We start from the raw sequence: 26314 nt of genomic DNA on the forward strand, positions 1-26314 counted from the left end.
CCATCATGTTCCTACCTGCACCTTACATCAAGGCCAGACATGCTTACCCATTTCCCTCACCACCTAACATCAAGGCCTGACATGCTTACTCATTTCTCTCACCACCTTACATCAATGCCTGCATGACATGCTTACTCATTTCCCTCACCACCTTACATCAATGCCTGACATGCTTACTCATTTCCCTCACCACCTTACATCAAGGCCTGACATGCTTACTCATTTCTCTCACCACCTTACATCAATGCCTGCATGACATGCTTACTCATTTCCCTCACCACCTAACATCAAGGCCTGACATGCTTACTCATTTCTCTCACCACCTTACATCAATGCCTGCATGACATGCTTACTCATTTCCCTCACCACCTAACATCAAGGCCTGACATGCTTACTCATTTCCCTCACCACCTTACATCAATGCCTGCATGACATGCTTACTCATTTCCCTCACCACCTTACATCAATGCCTGACATGCTTACTCATTTCCCTCACCACCTAACATCAAGGCCTGACATGCTTACTCATTTCCCTCACCACCTTACATCAATGCCTGACATGCTTACTCATTTCCCTCACCACCTTACATCAATGCCTGACATGCTTACTCATTTCTCTCACCACCTTACATCAATGCCTGCATGACATGCTTACTCATTTCCCTCACCACCTTACATCAATGCCTGACATGCTTACTCATTTCCCTCACCACCTTACATCAATGCCTGCATGACATGCTTACTCATTTCCCTCACCACCTTACATCAATGCCTGACATGCTTACTCATTTCCCTCACCACCTAACATCAAGGCCTGACATGCTTACTCATTTCCCTCACCACCTAACATCAAGGCCTGACATGCTTACTCATTTCCCTCACCACCTTACATCAATGCCTGACATGCTTACTCATTTCCCTCACCACCTTACATCAATGCCTGACATGCTTACCCATTTCTCTCACCACCTTACATCAATGCCTGACATGCTTACTCATTTCTCTCACCACCTTACATCAATGCCTGCATGACATGCTTACTCATTTCCCTCACCACCTTACATCAATGCCTGACACGCTTACTCATTTCCCTCACCACCTAACATCAAGGCCTGACATGCTTACTCATTTCTCTCACCACCTTACATCAATGCCTGACATGCTTACTCATTTCCCTCACCACCTTACATCAATGCCTGACATGCTTACCCATTTCTCTCACCACCTTACATCAATGCCTGACATGCTTACTCATTTCCCTCACCACCTTACATCAATGCCTGACATGCTTACTCATTTCCCTCACCACCTTACATCAATGCCTGACATGCTTACCCATTTCCCTCACCACCTAACATCTAGGCCTGACATGCTTACTCATTTCCCTCACCACATAACATCAATGCCTGACATGCTTACACATTTCCCTCAGCACCTAACAGCAAGGTCAGACATTCTTATTTGTTTTTTCAGCACCTCACACTAACCTGTTTCCCCAAGCACCTAACAGTATGGTCATATGCTTAAATGTTTCTCAAATCACCTAATATCAAACTCAGATAACTTAAATGTTTACCTCAGCACCTTACATCAAAGTCAGACAAGGTTACCTGTTTGAACTGATCCTCGAACTTTCTCATCTGGAGGGACTGCTTTTGTTTGAGGTGATGTTTCTGCCAGTATTCCTCAAACTTGTTCTTTGTTTCATCCAGCTGTACCAGAAGTCTGACAAGAAGGAAAATACAATCTTATGAGGTCAATATCATACAATACCCTCGACTGATTGTGAACAATTTTAGCCATGGGCTGAATTGATATTGGGCTGGTGAAGTGTAGAAGAGTTCGTCAAGCAAACTGGAATGCAATATTGTCTGTAAACAAGTAAACTAAATATTACTTTATTTAATCAAAATGCTGGCATTGTGATACATGTATCGGTATATATTAATTTTGTTATAAAAGTTTATAGAATTAGAACTCAACAGAGTAAAATGGATATTTGTTATATCAAGAGAGATAACTCTGAAAACAATAAAGGTTTTTTACTGATAGGGTTGTAGCCATTCACTGATCTTTATTGATGAAAGTGAATCACCTACTCACTAAAAGAATAAAAAAAATTTATCCTTTAAGTTGAATATATAAAAGCATGCTTGTAAGGGACTCGTTCGGAAATGGAGTTGTTCTTGGATAACTCAAGAAATACTGATTTTTTTTAAAGAAATTTCACATGTAAGAAGTTTGGCCCCCGATCTTAAAATTAGTATGATGAGTTTTTCATGTCTGATCTATTAAAGAACAAATTCATGTGCCAAACATTCTCAGTAAAAAAAACTAAAATGATAGTGTACAGTGTACAAAAATTGTACTTATTTAAAAAGAATCTCAAAGAATGTTCCACACTATCAATTTAATACAGTAAAACTGCGATCGCTCGAGGTCGCCAGGGACCGAGCCAAAACCTCGAGGGAACCGATGTTTCGAACGACCCGATTTTCAATTTTCCAGTTTGATATGAAATATCTTTCAGTGTGTTTTAAGTTTGAAGTCGTCAAACAGACTGTTTACCAAGACACCGATTATGTGCTGCGTTGTGGAAATCGCTAATATGTTCAAAGTTTGTCTTAAACTAAATGTAAAACGCAAAAGAAAAAAAAACAATAAATGAATAAATAGAAATGTTTATTTTAACAAAAAAGCACATTTTCGTAACAAGTAACATTTGTATCACAGTACATATTGTGGCATTAGTCAGATTTAAGTTTCGCAAAATCAAGGACTGTTGATTGGCGCATCTTGTGACAAGATGTCGGTTTCGCGAAACTGTTCAATCCGATGTTGAATTGATATGGTAGTGTTTTATTCATATTTTTATTACTCATTTAAATTTCTCACAATTAACTTCTTATCAGTAACTTCTCATAATTATCATCTCAAATGCCCATATCAACTAATATCGGTCATGCGTTAACAATGAAAAACGGTTTTTCACACCTTATCAAATTGCCTTTCAACTGTCATTGCAATTTTTACAACATGCGAAAATTTTAACACCTAGCAAATGTTTGTTTATTTTGGAACACGCGTTCGGGAAAAAGTGTGAAATTATGTCCTCGAGGGAGCCATAAGGTTTTGTGCATGATTTGTGTACTTGGGACCGAGGATATTGCTCGACTGCTCGACATAATTAGGTTTCGAGGCAGCGTGGGTATATTTTATATGAATATAGAAGGAACTAGAACTGTAAGCCAAAGGCTAACGAATACCCCCCAACCCTTCCCTGTCTAGGTTGTTTGCCCTGGCCTTAGTTATGGTATCATTAGAAAGCACAAGGCAATAATACAGGTGCACAAAATCACATATACAAAGGTTCACATCATGGTGATGGATAGCTGAAAGTTTGAGAAAAATATATTGAAAAATGACAAAGGAGTAGGCCACCAAAGCGAATATTGTAACAAATTTAAGGCCTGTATGCACCTAACTTCAGGACTTTTGATGGTCTTTTTAAGGACAAAATCAATTAAAGGTCTTTTTAAGGCCATGCAAACATTCTGATTAATACAGGTGCACCAAATCACATATTCAACAGTTCATATCATGGTCATTGACATCTGAAAGTTTGAAAAAGATTTATAGAAAAAATGAGAAAAAATGACCAAGGATTAGGCTAGACAAAGCTGTATAATTTTTGCCTATTTTAACTTATTCAGGGGCCATAATTGGAGACATGATCATGTGATTCCAACCACAATCACAGGGGCAAATGTTCTCACCATGGCTAAAAGTTTGAAAAAGATTCATTCAAAAATGACGAAGGAGTAGGACGAACAAAACTAATTTTACCCAATTTAACTCATTAAGGGGCCACAACTCCACTCAGGATCATGTGACTCCCACCAAATTCATGGAGGCAAAGGTTTACATCATGGCCATTAATATTTGAAAGTTTGAAAAAGATTTGCTCAATAGCTTCAAAGAAGAATCCTGGACAAAGCTAATTTTGCCCAATTTAACTCATTAAGGGGCCACAACTCCACTCAGGATCATGCGACTCTGACCAAATCCACGGAGGCACAGGTTTACATCATGGTCATTAATATTTGAAAGTTTGAAAAAGATTTGTTCAATAACGACAAAGATGAATCCCGGACAAAAAAAAACCGGACGGACAGACGGACAGACAGACGGACAACCCGATTCCAGTATACCCCCCCAAACTTTGTTTTGGGGGGTATAAAAAAGTTCGGGACCAAGCTCCGACCTCGAGGGAACGCCGGTTCTCGAGCGACCGCTTGTTCGAGGGAACGCAGTTTCACTGTATTGGTAACAGTAGTTAATTGAACATGGTGCTCTGTTTCATTTTTGCCAGGGACAGAGGCCATGTAAAGCAAATAAATATTTCATTACTTTGGTAAAAAGTAAAAAAAGCCTTACAAATAATAAAATAATCATATAATTTGTTATAATTTCATCTGAATAATCATCTTAAGAATAAATCAGAAATTATATCAAAGGGAAACAACTCACCTTTCTATATCAAGCACATGTGATACATGAACAAGAGGAGTTCTCTCATTATCTCCCTTTATACACGTCAGCAAAGTCTGGCCATGAAATGTTGACGACTCAAGATCCTCTAAAAGCTCGCGTCGCTGTGCAGAATGCTCATGAATCTGTTTTTCCGTGCCCTCGACATCGTTTGGTGTGAGAGCGTGTTCATATTTAAGTATTAGGGTGGTCAACGTCAGAGCTATCTTCTCTGTGTTACTGCTGAACTTTTCTAAAGCCTAAAAAGGAAATAAATGAAAATGAAACTTTAATGATAATGCTTCAAATTGGACAGTGAAGCGGTAAGTGAATATATAATTGGCATAAGCTGTATTGGTAGAGACATTAATGAGTTTTTTTGTGTATACAGGTAAAATAAAAATGTTTTCTTATCTCTAAAAAATACCATAGTTTGATACTTAAAGCGTCTTATATGAAATTTAATAAAAGACATAATAAATATTTCTCTTTTATATGATATATTCTGCAAAATTTGTGTTGACTGTAGATAATGGGAAACTGTTGTCTTTGGACTCAATTTAAAAAAAAATCATTATCAAACAGAACAGGGGTTAGCAGACATTTAGACTAGTAACCGTATCATCATTCGATGCTAGTTAGTACATTCAGTTACCGTTAAAAAAATCATTTTTAGGTTTTTAAAACAATAACTCATCTATGCAATAACCAGGACAAAATTCTAGTTTTGCTTTATCGTGCGAAAATCAACATTGAACAATGCAGCAGTGTGAATGTTCTTACCGGACCTTGGAACTTCATCCCTTCAAAAGCATAATTTTAAATGTATAATAAACAAATTGTGATTGTTGTAATCATAATCGATTAATACCAACACATAAGTTTGTGTAATCTCTGGTTACAAGTGTATGGTTTTTAAAAACAACAGGCTGCTGCTGAAAAGGCACAGGATGCTAAGGGAGAATAGGGCACATTGCGCCGGGTTTTGAAAAATTGGAACAATACGAATTTCACAGAAAATGTCATGAAAAGTGCTTTATTGAAGTAATATAAGCTTGTAACTAACAGCCAAATGTGTCAGTGTTGTAGGAATCTATAATCATTTTATAAGTTTAAGTTAAGTTCAAAGCAAAAGAATTATTCGATGATCTGAAGCATTTAACTCTATATAGGCAGGAGGGTGCACATGCTTGTCTCCATGAGGGCAGAAGGGTGCTACCAGAGGACAGGGTGCAGCACCCTTCCATAACTCTTTAGCTAAAACCCTTTCAAGTGTCTACAGTTACTCCATATTAAATTCATCTTTCTGTTAGTACATTGACAACAAATCGTTCAGAGAAATTATGACATTTGAACATATTACAGAACATCCAGCATTTAGAAATCTGTCTCTATTATTTATAAATTGGAACTGCTTTAAAAGACTAAAACAATGCTGAATGTTTAATGTCCTAGAACAAACAGCATTTATTTTTAGCATACATGATTTCATTTTCAGTGTTGTTGACATTAAGTGATAAAAACTATTGATGTACTATAAATAAGTGGTCATCACATCACAACATTCATATTCTGTATCATTAAATACTCCTTATCAAAGGCATGTTTACATTTTCTTAAAATGATTGTAGAAAGCAACACCTGTGCATGATAACAAATCGATCTTAAAGGCCTGAAAACATTTGATGATTATACTAATTTATTTACGATTGATTGTACAACAGCTGCTGTAAGCTTGTATGAATCACTTTTGAGTGCTTATTTTGGACAGAAACCAGTATTGTGTCTTTTATGAGAGGGCATGAAAAAATATCTCTGATGGGGGGTCGAGCCCACAACCTCTAGGGTGAGAGGTGGATACCTATTCCGCATATTTTCTGATAAGTTTGTGTTGTTTATCCATTTCATTTTACATATCAATGCCCATTTTAAACAGAGGGTTTATTCACTCAATATGGGCAAACTTTCAAAAAAAAATCTGTCAAAAAGTTGTTATTTCTTATATTTCGAAGGAGTATTTTTGACCAGCACAGATAGTTTAGTCCACTAGTATTTATATGAAACTAGGTAAGTGTTGCGTTCACCAATGCTCAAAACCTACAGATCTGTTTTGTGTCCATTCCTCTGCGTCAAATTCCAGGTTTCCACCCATGTCAGTCGTCACCATGTCAGCACTTATGTGAGCAAACATCTCCTCCGGGGTGTCTATTGAAACCACCTGTAATACAACAACACACATATACATACACAAAGTAAGACGTGAACTGTCCTTCATTTTTGACAGAATAAAGCTCCATAACAACAGCAATATATATATGAGTGACATTTCCAAGAAATGATCTTGATCTCGATCAAAATACAATTTCACTCTTTCTTTCAATTTTTGCCTGTTTTCACGTGAAAAATGAAAGATACGCACGCAATGCTTGAAAGTAAAATCCATGAAGTCCTTGGGCTCAAAATTGGCAGGGCTTTCAAATTAAATATGAATTTACTCCATTTGATAAATTTTCAATATATATCACCTTGCGAAAACCAATCAGCCACTTGTGAAATAAATTTTGGTGCTTCCTCTTTGAAATATATTGCTTACTTAAAACAAAACAAATAATTAACCTATATATTTTTTTCTCTTAAAAGTAAGGATTAAACATACTAACCTTGTATTCCAGTTCTTCTTTAAACTTGGACCGGTAGTCTGAAAATGCCCGCTGGAAGAAGCCATGTGGTTGTAGGAGAAATACCACCTGGATGTGGCACGGAAAATAACCCTGAAACACAAGTTCCATCATACAACTACCATAATGTATATGTAGGTGGCACGGAAAATAACCCTGAAACACAAGTTCCATCATACAACTACCATAATGTATATGTAGGTGGCACGGAAAATAACCCTGAAACACAAGTTCCATCATACAACTACCATAATGTATATGTAGGTGGCACGGAAAATAACCCTGAAACACAAGTTCCATCATACAACTACCATAATGTATATGTAGGTGGCACGGAAAATAACCCTGAAACACAAGTTCCATCATACAACTACCATAATGTATATGTAGGTGGCACGGAAAATAAATCTGAAACACAATTTCCATCATACAACTACCATAATGTAAATGTAGGTGGCACGGAAAATAACCCTGAAACACAAGTTCCATCATACAACTACCATAATGTATATGTAGGTGGCACGGAAAATAACCCTGAAACACAAGTTCCATCATTCAAATACCATAATGTATATAGATGTTCTTAAGGAGTGGCAGAATATTTTATCAGATTTTCAGGACAATAATGCTTAATCCGACTTGGTAAAATCTATTTTCTCTGTAAACGCTGCGTCTGTTACCCCCTTTTATTTCGTGTGCACCTGCTAACATCAGTCATAAAATGTACTGTATTGGGTTTTTAACACGATCCCCAATTTTTGTGGTTCTTAATAAACGCCATGGGTTTAAAAAAGGTCTTAAAATGGCAGGCGGGTCTAAGATTAGGACAATTAAGCTAAGGGTGTCCATGGTAACAAAGATTGTCTACAGCATCAGGGAGGGGAAATAATCCTAAAGCATATCGTAACAATACAATATAAATAGCTCTCTTGTGACTGAACAGTATCAAGACTAAAGATTCCTGTTTAATCGCTTTTCCAAGACACATTAACTTCATTTTGAACAAGAGTACTCTGCCCTTACAGTAAAGGTTAACTCCCATTGGGTCGTTATATAAATACTCTCTTTTTGTTTAAGTCTGAATATTTTATATAAATACTTGCAGGTCATAATTTGAATATTATAATGATATTCAATGCAAGATGTATTTTGATTTCTTACAATATTACAAATAAAATTTCTTCAATTTTTACTGATTTAGCCGTTTTGGACCGAAATTGGAAAAAAATGAACACATTTTTCAGCCATTTTCTGTTACTAAAATCAGTCCAGCAAAGTCAAAATTGGTCTGGAGCAAATTGTTGGTGTTTTGAAGCCCTGTTACAGAGTACTTACAGAGAATTTCATGAGGATTGTTTTTACTGAGCCCCACCCACTCTGTCGTCTGTCCACCAGCAACACGAACCCCAGCTGACTCTCGGGTAACCTGAAATGTGTTAGGAGTAAATGTCTGCAAAACATAAATTTTACCTTATAGTCTAAAGGTTCAAATAAAACTATCCCTTTTAATCTTGTGTTTATTTAAAGCAGATCTGCCTACTTAGGTTTCTCTTAACTAAAGAGTTGACCATTTTGGTTAATATTAAAACAGAAACAATGAATCTGAAATACTAGGTGCAAAGTTTATTTAAAGTTTGTCAAAATTTTATTACCTGGTGAGGAATTTATGATGGATGTTAAAATGCTAGTTTTTAGACATTTGTGTCTCACATGACCAGTTATGTGTAAAAGTTGAGACACTTTTTCAGTGCCCATTAATGGCAATGGGGGAAAACGAGAATATGAACATTTCTATGAATAAGTGAAGTAAACTCTAATAAAGTTTAACATTATTCTATAACGCAGATACGTACGCAGGAATACTGCAGAGGTAGGAGACAACTTTCCGATACTCTTCATCACTGGGTTCTGGGAGGTGGGGTCGGTCAGGAAATGTCATTATCGGGGCTCCATTTTGGGCCTTTGCACCTGAAGTCAATATAAAGCTTTTAAAACTTGTGTTTTATTAATAATACAACTTCAAGGGTATCTTTATTCAATTTGGTCCATATAATCAAACTCATGATATTTTGCAGATACACAAAATTGTAAGAAAGTTGCCCTGCCATCCACCTTTAAAGTTGAAAATACAGATTCAAATATTTACAATGCAGTTAAAGTTCATCATTTAAAAAATTAATGAAATCAAAACGTGCTTTAAAAAGCTATATTATATAATTGGAGTACAAGTCTCTTCACAAATTTAAAGTAATAACTCAGTACAGCTGTTTATTCAAGGGAGTTAACTCAGTACACCTTTTTTGCATGTCAAGGGCAATAACTCAGTACATCTGTTTTTTCAAGGGAGTTAAATCAGTACATCTCTTTTGCATGTAAAGGGCAATAACTCAGTACATCTGTTTTTCAAGGGAGTTAAATCAGTACATCTCTTTTGCATGTCAAGGGCAATAACTCAGTTCATCTGTTTTTCAAGGGAGTTAAATCAGTACATCTCTTTTGCATGTAAAGGGCAATAACTCAGTACATCTGTTTTTAAGGATGATAACTTAGCATGCCAAAACAAACATCTCATGGGAATTACAATAATTGAGCATCTGGAGGATAAAAATAGGGTAGGTCAGGAAAACAAAAACAAACAATTTTACAGCTGTTCTGCATTTCAAGGGAGATAAATCAGTACAAATGTTTTGCAGAGCGATATATATCTAAAATCTCAAATACCAAGCACAGTTCAAATACCTGAGATAAAGGCAAACTTGGTCTGCAGGAGCTGGGCAACATCTAGTACACTGTAAGGACATGTTTCCATACCCATACCATCCCCTGAAAAATACAAAGGGCACATAATGAGAAATGAAAACTTTGCAGAATTATGACCCCTTGTTGTTATGGAAGCAGCTGCCTGGAAATAGCTGAGCAACATATATTTAATTGTCTGCTGCAGGACACAAGTCATTTGCCTTCCAATACAACACTGGTATAACAATATATATATATGACATTCCCCTGTTAATAATAAAAACAAAGCTATATGTACGTACAGTGGTGAAAAAAACTATAAAAGTATTACCATTTTAGTATGGGGACATAGTTGCAAGCTATCGCTGTGTGTTAAGTGCCTCATTTGCTCATGTCAACAAATGTTTCCCATAATGTAAGTACTCAATTATTATTAATTACTGTTATATTTCTCGCCTCCTTTTATTTGATCTTGCATGTAGTTATTTTGGCAGCTTAAAACATTTATTGAAAGTACAAAAAAAAATCAATATATTATTATGTATATATTGAATGTTGTTGAAAATGGCAGAATTTTTAAAACATAATAAAAGTAATAAAGTGAGGGCTTCTGCGCAAAAGCCGAATTCTTGCCGGTTGTTGTCTCTGGCAACAAGTGTGCCAAGTTTCATTTGAATATCTTCAATGGTTTGGGAGTTATGGCCAAGTTGACAATGTCAACGATGCCAATGCTATGGAAATTCCTTGACTTCATTCTTTGAAAAAGTCACCAGCCAGCAATAATCAATCACTAAGGTCATTAGTCTGGTCATATTTGTTTCTCTTTGTGCGTTTCCTGAATTATCTAGTAGCTTATTCTACATATAGGATGGGGGCAATGAATTTGTAATGATGAAAAGAAACAGCCTTGAGATACTGTATAGAAATCAGTGGACTCTCCTGATACTATGAAATATGCCTAAAATATGTAGGAACTGTGAAACACACCAATGAATAGCAGAAAGGTATATTTTTTGTAAATTTGATTTTATCAAGGTCTGCCCACGCCCATTGGCTGCATTATGGCTTGACCCCGCTGTGAAACCATTATAAGTTAAATTGTGTTTAAATGCCATGAGTGACATGAGATGGAAGTGACATCAATAAGCAGTCAAATTCAGACATTGGAAGACTTGAAGAAACAGAGTGACAATTTTTTTTACAAAAGATCCCAGTGCAATACCCTAGCCCTTTGCAAAGAAACCTCTTGGTTCTCTAACGTGCTCTGTGTAAAGCAGGTATACACCGTATGTAAAATTCCTGAGTTGAACCAGTACTGACTACACCATTTTCCCAGTTCTACCCTCTAAATGCCGAGCACTATAGGCAAGGACTACACCATTTTCCCAGTTCTACCCTTTAAATGCCGAGCACTATAGACAAGGACTACACCATTTTCCCAGTTCTACCCTCTAAATGCCGAGCACTATAGGCAAGGACTACACCATTTTCCCAGTTCTACCCTCTAAATGCCGAGCACTATAGACAAGGACTACACCATTTTCCCAGTTCTACCCTTTAAATGCCGAGCACTATAGACAAGGACTACACCATTTTCCCAGTTCTACCCTTTAAATGCCGAGCACTATAGACAAGGACTACACCATTTTCCCAGTTCTACCCTTTAAATGCCGAGCACTATAGACAAGGACTACACCATTTTCCCAGTTCTACCCTTTAAATGCCGAGCACTATAGACAAGGGAGCAACTGGGACCATATTTTTATGTCTTTTGGTTTGAAGCGGCCAGGGTTTCAACCCCCGACCTCTGCACACAAAGCAAAAACTCTACCACTGAGCTATCAGGGCTGTCAAAAAAGGTATATGTACAGTCCTTGGACATATTACCTTCGCCCCAATAATTTGACCGACTTCCATAAACATTTAAAATCTGTCAGACTGCTTTAAGAGAAAGAGCCTGTAAAACTATCTGTATGAAAACTATTAAAACAATTACTGCTAGTCTGTAGATCAATACTAACTGGCACTGCAAACTGGCACAATACAACCTTGAAACACTGTTTTATATTGTACCTGAAAGATGCGGCCATGTTTAAAACTTAAAATAAACACCCACATTTTGAATTGTCTCAAGATACACTTATATTTTATTAGTCCCAAATGATATGCCAATATACCTGAATGATATAATGTGATATCATGACCTGAATATTTTGGCCAGATTTGTTATACCTGAGATGCCAATATTTGTTCTAACCATTTGTTTATATGCACATATTTTGTATTGAGTGATTTACCACAGCTATAAGCCCGTATTTGGTCTAGCCAGGGTGATATGCACGTATTTGGTCTAACCAGAGCGATATGCCCATATTTGGTCTAACCAGAGTGATATGCCCAAATTTGGTCTTACCAGAGTCATATACGCAAATTTGGTTTTACCAGAGTGATATGCCCATATTTTGTATCACCTGAGTGATATGCCCATATTTTGTATAACCAGAGTGATATGCCCATATTTTGTATCACCTGAGTGATAGTATAACATAAGATGCCAATATTTGGTATTACAAGAGTAATAAGCTCATACATTGTATTACCAGCATGATATGCCCATATTTTGTATCACCTAAGTGATATGCCCATATTTGGTCATACCAGAGTGATATGCCCATATATTATGTATCACCTGAGTGATACAAGTTCAACCATTTTTAGTATAACATTAGATGCCAATATTTTGTATTACAAGATTATATATATATTTAGTATTAACTGAGTGATATGCCCATATTTGGTATAACCTGAGTGATATGCCCATATTTGGTTTTACCAGAGTCATATGCTCATATTTGATTTTACCTGAGTGATATGCCCATTTTTGGTATGACCCAAGTGATATGTTTATGTATGGTATAACCTGAGTAATATGACCAAATTTTGTATTGTGAATGATTTGCTCATATTAAACAAGATCGTACTTGAGTGATATTAAGCGTGTACTTGGCATAATGTTAGTGCAATGCCCAAATTTGGTATTACTTGAGTGATATGCCAGAATAATTTCCCCATATTTTATATAACCTTTGATAAGTTATATGCCTATATTTGGAATACCCTGAGTGTTGTGCTTAAGTGATATGCCCATATTTGGTATTACCCGAGTGATATATATGAATAAGTGATATGCCCAAATTTGGTATTACCTGAGAGAAAAGCTAGAGTGATATGCCCACATTTGGTATTACCTGAGTGAAAAGCTAGAGTGATATGCCCACATTTGGTATTACCTGAGTGATATGTAAGAGTGATATGTCCATTTTTGGTATAACCTAAAGTGATATGCTAAAGTGGTATGCCCATATTTGGTATTACTTGAGTGATATGCTAGAGTGATATGCCCATATTTGGTATTACCTGAGTGATATGCTACAGTGATATGCCCATATTTGGTATAACCTGAGTGATGAGCTAGTGTGATATGCCCATCTTTTGTACAACCTGAGTGATGAGGTAGTGTGATATGCCCATCTTTGGTATAACCTGAGTGATGAGGTAGTGTGATATGCCCCATATTTGGTATAACCTGAGTGATATGCTAAAGTGAAATGCTCATATTTGGTAAAACCTGAGTGATATACTTAAGTGATATGCCCATATTTGGTTTTACCTGAGTGATATGCTTAAGTGATAAGCCCATATTTGGTATAACCTGAGTGATATGCTTAAGTGATATGCCCTTATTTGGTATTACCTGAGTGACATGCTAAAGTAATTATGCCCATATTTGGTATAACCTGAGTTCAGTGTTCTCAATAAGAGCCGGCTGCCGGCCAAATTGCAATTGGGACGGTTCAAATTTGGAAAACTTTTTAAATAAATTTTAATAAGTAGAATAGGTAGAAGCTGGTCAGTTACTTTACTATTTGAGACGGTTTAACCTCAACTTATTGAGAACCCTGTGAGTTATATGCTAAAGAAAAATGCCCATATTTGGTAATACCTGAGTGATTTGCTAGAGTTATTACGCCCATATTTGGTATAACCTGAGTGATATGCTAAAGTGGTATGCCCATATTTGGTATAACCTGAGTGATATGCTAAAGTAAAATGCCCATATTTGGTATAACCTGAGTGATATGCTAAAGTGATATGCCCATATTTGGTATAACCTGAGTGATATGCTAAAGTGATATGCCTATATTTGGTATAACCTGAGAAATATGCTTAAATGATATGCCCATATTTGGTATTACCTGCGTGATATGCCCATATCTTGTATATAACCTCAGCTTCCTCACAACCAAGCAGACTTCGAAGTGACACATTGGAGTCCTTAGATCTAGCTTTGATGATGTCCGCTATCAGACATGTTTTCCCAACATTGACGTTCATGTTTGAACGTAACAAGAAATCCAGTAAACACATTGTTGTCTGATATTCATGTCACTTCTACAGAAATGTATTGTTTAGAGGGATTTTTTTTTGCAAGATGTAGTTAAATATGATATAACGATACATTCATACACTATTATAATAGAACTTATATATAACCTTACTTGATTAATTCTGCCAGTATGCCTCTATACTATTTGAGATTAATTCATTTGATAACATATTTACCCTAAGCAATGCAGAAGTACCTACATGTATAGCAATCACTCGAAAAATGATCTCCATTCATCCCAAAATCCTAAAAATAAACTTGTGAAACACAGTACGGTAAAATTATTTTACCTCATCTAAACTGAAATTCATTTTAAGTGAACTTCCTGTAACAAATTAATTTTCCTTCCTAAATATTCAGTTTCAAAAACAGATCAAATTCCTGCATAACATATAACTATTTAACTTAATCTTGAATTGCCTCCCTTTAATATATTACTGGTAGTTCACATTTATATTATAGCAGTAAACTTATAATAATCCTACATTAATCTATAAAAAATAACCCTGTCTCACTATGTGAAAACCTGGTAAACAAAAACAATTTTAAAATAAATATGTCCATTTCTTATCCATTAAAATTGACAGATATTATATCATATAAATTATGCAGCAGAGAACAAAGCAAGCACAATTTTGTTATAGATTTTTCGCAACTGTAATACTATATCTTTCTGCAAACACATGATATTATGTGAACAAATCAGCCTAGCCTAGACAGCTGTTACCAAGAATTGTTCGTGAAACACAAAATGGCGGCATCTTTTTGCATTTTTATATACAACGCCTACCATCAAGGCAAATTCTATTATGGATAACAAATGTTGAAACTCTATCTCGTCTTCACATTATTAATTGCGGTTAAATGATTACCTAATAGGACTTCAAAAATGCGCAAACAGTACATTGGAACTTTTCATTTCATGTACCACTTTAAATGGCCTTCACCTATGTATCAATGTGTATGGATAATCATGGTCACCTATGTATCAATGTGTATGGATAATCATGGTCACCTATGTATCAATGTGTATGGATAATCATGGTGTATGCAGTAAAGGGACTGAACACCAGATTATACAATTGCAAGTAAAAGAAAATTACCAAAAAATTGATATTGTTGTGTACAACGCATTGAATCTTACCTACTAATGCATCGCATTGCTTACAACACAAGTGTCTTTCCCAGTTTTGATGCATTTTTTGAATTCAGAGTTTACTTGGTTTGTCTACTACGTATATCCCAGTTAATTCAAATAAAAATAACATCTGTATATGTATCTGTACTTTCACATGCTAAATATACACATTATAAACAGGCAAACCATTATGTGCTATTTTTAAACGAGTAATCTTAGCTGATTCAGCGACAAAATATTATTTTCATTATGTATTATCGACTAGCTCGATATATCGTATTGACAATTTATTGTCTTGTGGAAATAATGTATTCGCTGAGTTTGGGACTATGTGGTGTCGAGCCACATAATATATATACAACTATTGTATCATGTTTTTACCATTTAGGAAAATCTTTTGCTTAATATTAAATATCCACATCAGTATGATAAATAACACCCATGGCCAGGCGTTGATTTGTATTGATATGAAAACTGCTCTGAGGAAGTTTACTTCCTCCGTGACATTTTTCATAAACATACTGATCAAGAATGTCCATTAATTTACCTACAAATCCATCAGGACCTTCTGTATTTGTACTTGTGGTGTCCCCATGCTGACTACTGACCAACGACCCCGCTCTGCTATGACCAGCAGCACCTTTACTGTCCTTATATGCCAGGAGAAGACGTCGAAAGTCCTCTTCCCCTCCCTCAGAGTCACTTGTTGTCGTTGTACTGCAATAACGATACCTTCGAACGATCTCCGGCATAAGGTAACCTGTTTTTTCCGGACTCTCGTCAGTAAAATCAGAAGAATAAAGCGAGCTTGAAGGTCGTGACGATTTGGACAAAGATGAGCAACTGGACTCGAGACTTGGTGGACGGTCAATTGACGAGGGTTGGTCCAATACTGAGCCCTTTTTCTTAAAGTTCTCCACAAAGTTTTCAATTTCTTTCTCGATCTTACAAGCCTCTATGCCTGAATAGCGTTGACCTCGAACTCGGTGGGGTCGCGACCCGCTCGAGCAAATCGTAGGCGCACAATGCATCTCATAGCAGGTGTTACATTGTTACTTTTCTATGAATTTCATGCACATCATATAAACAGATTCTATGCATTGCCTAAATTTGTCACTCATGTGTCTGTTTAATATTCTCGCTTAACTCTTTTCATCATGATAATGATTTTCTTGCTTGAAGCTTCCAATGTCATTTTGACAATGTATTCATCAAAACTCCACTCAAAGTCATAAAGTACTGTATTACAATTTTCCCTTATTTGTTTTATAAGTCCTTTGGGAAAAGTAAAAATCTTCATTTCATTGTAGGCATTATAACCCATAACATATTCTGCAGTAAAAACAGTTTCAATATAAAACATATGTCTGCATCTTTTAATTGAAAGGTTTGCATGGATCAATCATTATTGAACTACAAAAAGACAGAGGAGAACCAAATTACATTGCATCCATAAAATTAAATAATCTGAAATGTGGATTTGATTGTAGCTCAATTTGTCATTCCTATTCTTGTTTCTACTGTTCCCACAAAGTGCAATAACTCCAACATAAAAGACTGGTTGACTAGTTCACTATCAGATATTAATAAAATCTTTCTTCTTTAATAATCCCGCACATCAGGGCCATTAATTCCACTTTTGGACATCAGTTTCTACAGAACCGAGTCTCCAATATTGGCAGGAGGGACTATCGTTCTTATTTACAGCCGACCGAATGACGCAAGCCAGATAAGAATACAAAACTGACCAATAACTTACAGCCACTAATAAGAATCTCAGGCAGAGATACATAATTTGGGACCTATTTTCGGAGAAAATAATGTCTAGATTCCCCTGAAAAGCTGACAACATAGAAACTCAGAATGTCCCAAGTTAATTTCTAACAATGTAAACAAGAGTCTGGTCTATGAAAAAAGAAATGTTTTGAAGGGCTGTCTATATAATTATCGGTTTATTTCAGTATTTCGGGAAATGCCCTATACACTTGGAATTTGTAATTTTCATGCTATTTTCATGAAGTTTGGATTTTTTTATAAAGAATGGAGTAGGTTGATTATACCCAAATACTCCTTTGAACCATTTTTTAACGTTTGGGAAATAACATAAGGGCATAGCTAGGCCATTTTTGTTGTTACAAGATCACTTTTTTTTGCAATATTTTGCACAATATAATGTAGACCACTAAAACCACATCAAACCGATGATTTTTTTAAGTACATACTTCCTAACAATCTATACCTATTACATAATGTACTATCAGTATTAAACAGATTCAAATTTGATTTCATCTAATCACAAATACCTGTTTTAAAAATTAATTCTGATTGTTTGTCAGATGTTGACATAGCAAAAAACACATAATCATCACCATGGTGCACTAACAGTGACCATCATGTGATTTCAATGGCTCATCATTTGCTTCCCAAAATACAATAACAGTGAGCGATCAACAAGATTTTGCCAGAGTTAGCTCATGTAAATGTTCACAATGATTAAAATAAAGTTGTAACTTTGAATAAAGGTCAACGCTGATAAAATGCAGGAGTGAATAATTGTTGACAATTAGTTAATGCAAGCATTCCATTTATAGGAAGCAAGTAAAATGCATGTTGGAAAGAAAAACTTTTACAGTGAGGAAATGAATCAGCTTTAACATTCAATGACTAAATGATTCAGTAAACAACCTTATTAATTAAATCACCTATAAACTTAACCTGAAATACCACTCAAAAGAGTCATAAAAGCCAAATATTCCTGGGGCCAGGCCCGGGTAAAAAGGTGGTGCTGTTTCCAGTCTAAACGGTAGCAACCCTTATGATTGAAATTATACACTCAGTCAAAGACATTCGAGCATCATAAATCTCAATAATTCCAATTCCAAAAGGAAATTGTTCAGAAACTGGTTGTCCTTTAAAGGTAACCGATTTACAGTGATAAATGTTGAGGCCTGGTGACCTTATATTATTTTTTTATCATTTAAAATGGTTTAATATCTTGAGGAAGAATACGTTATATCTCAACCAGAAAAAATATTGCAAACACACTGTTTTAACCTTGACACATTGAAAAATTGGTCATTTCACTTCAGAAAAATCAGTCATTTCATTTTAGAAAATCGGTTGTTTCACTTCAGAAAAATCAGTCATTTACATTAAGAAAAATTAATCATTTCACTATAGAAAATTCGGTCATTTCACTATAGAAAAAATGGTCACTCTTGGTCATTCCACTTCAGAAAAATCGGTCATTTCACTTCCGAAAAATTGGACATTTCACTACAGAAAAAATGGTCATTCCACTATAGAAAAATTGGTCATTTCATTTCAGAAGAATTGGTTATTTCATTTTAGAAAAATCGGTCACTTTACTTCAGAAAAATCGGTCACCTTACTTCAGAAAAATCAGTCATTTCATTTCAGAAAAATTGGCCATTTGACACTTCAGAAAAATCGTTCATTTCCCTTCAGAAAAATTGTTCATTTTACTTCAGAATTTAGTTGAATTAAAAACAAAATACAAATGGCCATCATTTAATCTGCAATGTATTTTGCATTATTTAAAGGTATTACATTTTCAAATGATACCTACATGGGGTCACCTGAGGCATCCAAATTTTTAACTTGTTTGTAAATCAGAGACCTTAATTGTCACCAGACATACAAAGATGGTTCAAGATGCCAACTTATACTGTACTTTTTATGCGGATTAGTATTTAAGAAAATACAATTTAAAACATAAGGTCAGCATGAATTCCCGCATGTGAACATTCCCAGTACGATACTACAAACACGGCATCACAACACATCACCGGTTGAAGGTGAAATCCATTGTTAGAACATAATACATTCAGCCTGTCTTTCCACTTAATACCATTAGTATCTCTGCCTTTAACTCCAAAGAATTCCCATGATGAAAATCACCTCCATTCACCAAATGTCCATTCAATATCCAAAATTGAACAAAAAAATGAATGAATTACATAATATGACATAATTTTGAGGTATCTTTCAAGCTGTACTTGGATCATTTTGAAATTCCAATAACCATAGCTGGGGAAATGCAGTTTTCCAGCCATCAATAATTACCAAGCGCAATCGGCTACCAGCCACCACAGTATTGATTAGGTTCTGGCCTACAAAACACAACATTATACAACATGAACAGCGCTCATTGGAACCAGGCAAGGGAGGTTATGCAAGATATTGGGGACCGTCTTAACACTGATTGTCGATCTTCATGTTTCACCTGAAGCAATGTTACGGTATCAGCCTCACACTAGCACAGCTCCATGTAGACATTCAAATATGGTGTCTTTAAAAAATAAAAGTGGTTTTAAATCTGAAGGGGTATGGGGTATACGCTTCAGATAAAAGTATTAGCAGGTCTTTTTTTCAATGTTGTTTTTTCAATTCAAAGTTCCAGTTGAAAACACACCTACAGTAAAAATAAATTAAGAGGAGAGCATGCCCAAGTCCCCCTAGCAGACACGGTTTGCACATAAATTCTGTTCTAACTGCCCCCCTCCCAGCTGCCTCTGCCTTGTGGATGCTCTTTTTGTAAAGCCATATAGGCATGGGCAGACTTTGTACACCCAAAACTCACTGACAGGTGACAGAGGGCGTTAGTTGACAGCATAGTTTTTCTCACTTTTTATGGCATGGTGGCAGAGTCCATTGATAGGGGAAAATAGCATCATTTTGGCAAAAAGGGGACTAATACTAAATGATACCAATAAACTTGTTGTCTAACTTTGTATTCAACAAACATCCTATGTCAGTGTGTGTATACCACACAACAATTTGCGTCAGAAATGCTATATCAAAGTGCAATATTTGCTTCGTATGAAGACTTTTAACAAAGATATAAACTTCCCTTTTTCTTTACCATCTAAATGAAACATAGAGCAGTCTTCTCTCTTACTCAGCCCCTTCTTCGGTCTTTAAACAGAGTTTGATGGAGAGTTTAGTTACTTAAGACACTTTGGCAAACCTTTTCACAAAAGGGGGGTCTGTCAAAACATTATTATGGTAACAAGTTTGTCAAAGCGTTTGATGAAACTAATCAACGTAACAAACTCCAAAAATAACATAAGGTGGAGCTTTTTATGCGGCAAAGACTGCCCTTTGTTTCATTTAAAATGTTGTAGTAAATAAAAGTTTTGAGTCATCATTTTAAGCAATTGTTGCCTTTCAAACTAGCATAAATGACATAATTTAACATGTGGTATGCACACACTGCTATATATGTTAATATTCATGAATGGCACTTCATATATATTATTCTTTTAAAAGAGAGTTTTTTACTTTGGCAGGGGACAAATACTTTTTCAGGCGGGGAATGGAGCCATATTTCAGCACCAAAAAGGGCCACAAAACACGCACAGGACAGCTCAAAAACTAGTATTAAATTCACACAGACAATGGCAGAGGAGATGTTATCAGAACATGCATTAACAAATCCTCTTGCCATGTCAACAGTCGTTAAGTACAATATATATATATAATTATCTCACAAACCCTGTTCATAAATTCACCAAAAAAACCAAATCTATATATAATTCTGAAGAAAGAAATCTAAAAATTTACCAGCCAATATACATGTATGAGAGAGTTTCAACTTAGTATATACAGATACATAATTTAAAAGCAACAACAGCAAACTGTCATAGAACACATGTTCATACAATTTTCTATATACCGGTATACAGGACTGGTACATGTACATGTATCTGAATCACACATTCTTTACCATCTGATTTATTTCTGCAGATTATATCTTTATATGTTTTTTTTAAAAGAAATATTGTACAACTGCACATAATTATACTACATTTATAGATAATTATCAATTAACAACAATAAAACTCTTAACATCTTACCAATAGTTTGACACATTACTCCAGTTAAACTTGTCAATCCAGAAATTGAAATGCATTCATTCACACAACATTCACTATCATACTTTTAAATGTTAAACTGCTGTATAATTGCAAGTTGATTCCAATTACAATATGATAAAACAATTACGCATTCATGACTCAGACCTGAACTGGTATAAATGCATATCACCTGTGTATCACTAGTCTAAATATAGGCATGACAATGTTTATTTTCCGAGGTATTGATAAGAGAACTGAAAGATCAATAGAAAGAAAACATGTGAGTCAAATGGTTTCACTTATTAGAGTTTTAACATATTTGTGGAACATGTGATTTAAATAATTATTAATATTTTTTTGCCAATTTATATTTCATAGTGCTTTTAAGCTGCACTCTCACAGATATACACCATTTTTACAACTGTTTTTATTTTTTGTCTTGGAATGAGCATTTTTTTTGCGTATTTAGTATCTGCAAACCAATGATATAAGATTGCTGACAAAAAATCAGTATCGTACATTTTCATATTTCAGTTTGAAAATTAATGTTTTCTGGAAATGCATAAAACATCAATTTTTAACTTAAATATAAAAATCTGCGATCTATTTTTTTGTCAGCAGTTTTATTATAACTGGTTACCATGGATTTTCAAAATAATTGGCTCATATAATAAAAAAGTGGTGAAAATGTTCAATCTGTGAGAGTGCAGCTTTAATGTGCCTAAAGAAAAATATTTGTTTACAGATACATGAACCTGACCCTAGTGTTTTTGTCCACAATGTGAGATAATAATGAACATTAAATGTTCAAGACGATTGTATGTAAGTCCTAATTTTATTGTCTTTCGTTTTCGAAATCAGGCATTAAATGATTTGAACTTGGCAAGTTACATATAAAGATGTTGCTGAAATATCAAAAACAGCAAAGCAGTAATATTAACTGACTGTATATATGTGACCACGCTGATGAGGTTCGATGTAATTGTGTGTTTGATTGGCAATCAAAAATAAATAAATAAATCAAATATACCTGCACAAGGCGGCTTTTACTCATGGAAGCTGATAATATCACAACTCATTTCAAAAACGTGCAAGGGTTCTGTTTCTACCTTCTGAAGACTATAAAAGGCTACACACATACTAATATTCAATGTGGCCATCTTATCAAGACATGTTTCATATACTTGCTATTCACATTTCTTTTTTCTGCCTTAAAAAGATTGGGTATATTGATATGCACATGTGGGTTAGTCAGTTTGTCTCTCGGTCAGACTCCGTCAGTAGGTCGGTAGACCAAAGCTTATCAGAGTAATAACTCAACAATGCCAAGACCTATGGTCGTCAAACTTGACTTGGAGTTTTGGCATTACCAGTTGATGATCCCTAAAGATATTGAGGTCATCAGGTCAAAGGTCAACATTACAGTGACCTTGACAATGCCTAGACCTATGATCCTTAAACTTGACATGGAAGGTGGGGCTGAGCAGTATATGAACCTATAAATTTTAAGGTAATCAGGTCGAAAGGTCTGTTAGACAACACACTGTCTTATCATAGTGAACATTTGTACCAAGTTAATTTGATACCCCATATGCATGGCCAAATGCAACCTGCACAACACTTAATAAAACAGACTAACGCATTCATGCATGGACACACATACTCTAAGCAGCTATAAAAGTGACTTCACCAAGCTCATCACAAGGGGGCTTTACATAAAAATGTTACAATATGTAAAAAAGAATCTACATGTATTTGTTGGAATTAAACACAATACAAGACAAAACATCAAAATCTTCTGTCATCAATCTTTGTCTGAATTAAAATCCATTACAAGTTAACGACAGCACATATTACTTAAGTGTCAATGGTGAGAAAAAGATTTTGATAATGTTTATTTGCCAAAAAAATGAAGAAAAACAAATCCTACCTAGCCGACCTTGTAATTTTGGGGTTTTGAGGATGTTACCCTAATTTTGGGGTATTGAGGATGTTACCCTTATTTTGGGGTATTGAGGATGTTACCCTAATTTTGGGGTATTGAGGATGTTACCCTTATTTTGGAGTATTGAGGATGTTAACCTTATTTTGTGGTATTGAGGATGTTACCCTTATTTTGTGGTATTGAGGATGTTACCCTTATTTTGTGGTATTGAGGATGTTACCCTTATTTTGGAGTATTGAGGATGTTACCCTTATTTTGGAGTATTGAGGATGTTACCCTTATTTTGTGGTATTGAGGATGTTACCCTTATTTTGGAGTATTGAGGATGTTACCCTTATTTTGGAGTATTGAGGATGTTACCCTTATTTTGTGGTATTGAGGATGTTACTCTTGTTTTGGGGTATTGAGGATGTTACCCTAATTTTGGGGTATTGAGGATGTTACCCTTATTTTGGGGTATTGAGGATGTCACCCTAATTTGGCCTGAACAATTGACCAATAAGGAATTATATTTTGTCAATGAATAACACCACTTGGCTGTATAATCAAGAGGATTTCTGTGACAAACTAAAATAAACAAATGGCTCCCATTTGCATTATATTTTATTTGTCTGATTAATTAGCAAAGCACAAAAATGTTAATGTCATATAGCGTACATAGACAATATTAACAGCTGCTGCTTCACAGTCTTTCTTGATTTTTGTTTTGGGGACTCTATGATATTCTTAGGAGTCCAAATGATAAAAAGGTTCCCTTAATGCGCATTATTGTGGCTAATAGCATTCACTAATGCACCAGTCAATTATTACCACAGGCTCCCCATACCCGGGAATAAGCAGGGACTTTTGGCTTTTGGTCCAGCCAATCCTGGTTAAAAATCCTGTCCTGCAGCAACAAACTGCAGGTAAAATCCCTGCCAAATGCCCCTACATCCCGGTGATTTTCTAGTAATGGCCAATTCCCCGCCACAAAAACATAACCATCGCATTCACTCGGCACTGCAGGGCCACCCGAAGGTAAAACCCAGCCCTTCCCCCAGTATAACCCCAGACCTGGGGAGGGGGTTGTGGTAGCTACAATAATGAGCAATCAGGGATACTTTTTTTTATTATTTTGACATTTCATGTGTATCCCTGTAACACTGTCTCGAGTCTGCCATAGTAAAAAATAGTCAAAAGACTTGTTGACGGCCATTAAGGTGGACTAGGGGTCGTGGTTACAATTGACTGGTGCATAAGCTGGTTTGATTATTTTTCAATGACATCAACCTAAAGATTATAATGCCACATATAACATTATGTTTCTTACAAGCATTTTCAATGCACTACAATTATTTTGATATTTTTTCTCAAAAAATATCCAATAAACAATTGCTTCCTTCCGTTTTTTTAAACTTTTTTAAATCTAAAATCGAAAACAGTTTAATTAATATCTGGGACTTTTAATACAAACAAATGAAATTACCTGTTATTTAATCATTATTAAAGCATAGATCAGTCAAGTTAACAAAACCTTCTCCTACCTGGTAAGTCTTAAACTGGAGTTTTAAATCTTCCGCAATATTGCACAGATGCCAATAACTATGGAATTCCAGATTCTGTCTCTGATGCTGATTTCCGGTGACCTGTTGACACGCGACGCGAAATAAGGTGACATAGGTTAATTGCAGGTAACTAGACAGGTGTTGATATTTGATATATATAAATAAATATATTTTATGAGAAAGGACAGTATTTGATATTCTATAACAAACAGTTCAAAATTGCTGATAACATAGCTTCAATATTTGTTTATGAATTCTAATTGATTAATGACAGGTGGGCGTGTCATTAATTCGGGTCAGGGGTTAAATCACAGGTATATTAACCGCAAGAGATAAATTAGCCGAAAAAATTGATATGGTTACAGACAACTATTACACAGAGGTCGAAACGGTAGTGAACGGACTCGAACGAAACGGTAGCGTGATTCAACAATCAAATCGAGCTAAAAAAAAGCTCAGTACTAGATCGAACATATTTGACCAAATTCGTATACAGTATGTTCTAAATGACTTAGTAATCAAACATGTTTTCAGCCAGAGGGAGGCCATCTTAATTATATGATGTCTGTAACCGCAACCGTCAACGATTTTAAAGAATGATACTTATTGGAGGCTGATAGGCGATTTCCATGGCTGGAAACCAACGGTTTAAGTTTTAATCAGTTAACAAGTACAGGCGAACAGACCCACAATAGCCTACCGGCACTCATAGGCTGAGCCCCGCACGACGGATCTACGGCACCAAACCCGTTCACGTGCAAAGCTTTCCGAGTCTCTCGGCGTCCAACATGGTTGTTTTATTTTAAATATATACTAGTAACCATGATCGACGTCCATTATATCTTTGACATGTGATCTTTCGAAAGATACATTTGCTTCATGACATATGATTGTCTATGCACGTTTGACCTTTCGTTGGTGTACAGTGTATATGTCTGTGTCAGTGCGCGTCATCTTCATGTATTGAGAGTAAAAGTTCACTATACATTCATTGTACATTGATTAAAATATACTTGGAAACGCACAATTGTGTACTGATTTCCATGGTATAAATTAATTATGAAACTTATAAACTACAAAAATGGTAGAACATCTAATAGAATGAGCGCTGAAAAATATACATAAACTAATTAAGGTAAACTGCGTAAGGATTCTCGATTTGGGCTGACCCTTTGACGTCGGGACAGATTTAGGGTAGGTCGGGCGACCTTTCCATGTTATCTACAGCTGAATGACGGTAATGATTTCATGTAAAATGAATTGCTTATTAATTTACAATTTTCATAATCCAGTAACTTTAGGTAAAATGATGGACAGGTTTTGAAATTAAAAAATATTTAAGCTTTTGGGACTAAAAAAAAGTTGTTGGAAATGTCATATTCATTCAGATTATTGAACAAACGCTTCAAATTTT

At 35.5% G+C, this 26314-nt stretch overlaps 1 protein-coding gene across 10 annotated transcripts in view; it reads right to left on the reverse strand.

Moving 5' to 3' along the window:
• Window positions 1–25186, reverse strand: part of LOC128219847 (guanine nucleotide exchange factor DBS-like) — a 69058-nt gene extending 43872 nt beyond the window's left edge. For 3 of the 10 annotated variants that reach the window (XR_008258676.1, XR_008258675.1, XM_052927958.1), the window contains exons 1-8: window positions 16080–16807; window positions 9948–10031; window positions 9062–9176; window positions 8544–8634; window positions 7191–7301; window positions 6632–6748; window positions 4531–4790; window positions 1611–1725 (exon numbers count right to left, since the gene is read on the reverse strand). Coding sequence is in view for 8 of the 10 variants with exons in the window: in XM_052927958.1 (XP_052783918.1) it covers window positions 1611–1725; window positions 4531–4790; window positions 6632–6748; window positions 7191–7301; window positions 8544–8634; window positions 9062–9176; window positions 9948–10031; window positions 16080–16563 (1377 nt within the window). In the remaining 2 variants the exon portion in view is untranslated. Of the gene's footprint in view, window positions 1–1610; window positions 1726–4530; window positions 4791–6631; window positions 6749–7190; window positions 7302–8543; window positions 8635–9061; window positions 9177–9947; window positions 10032–14203; window positions 14400–14594; window positions 14742–14879; window positions 14925–16079; window positions 16810–19121; window positions 19436–21411; window positions 21538–24879 lie in introns of those variants that run through there. The other 7 variants (XM_052927961.1, XM_052927965.1, XM_052927964.1 and 4 more) reach the window with 7 other exon arrangements.
• Window positions 25187–26314: the final 1128 nt, after the last annotated feature.

Source organism: Mya arenaria, chromosome 15, assembly GCF_026914265.1.
Source record: "Mya arenaria isolate MELC-2E11 chromosome 15, ASM2691426v1".
Classification (NCBI taxonomy): Eukaryota; Metazoa; Mollusca; class Bivalvia; order Myida; family Myidae; genus Mya; species Mya arenaria.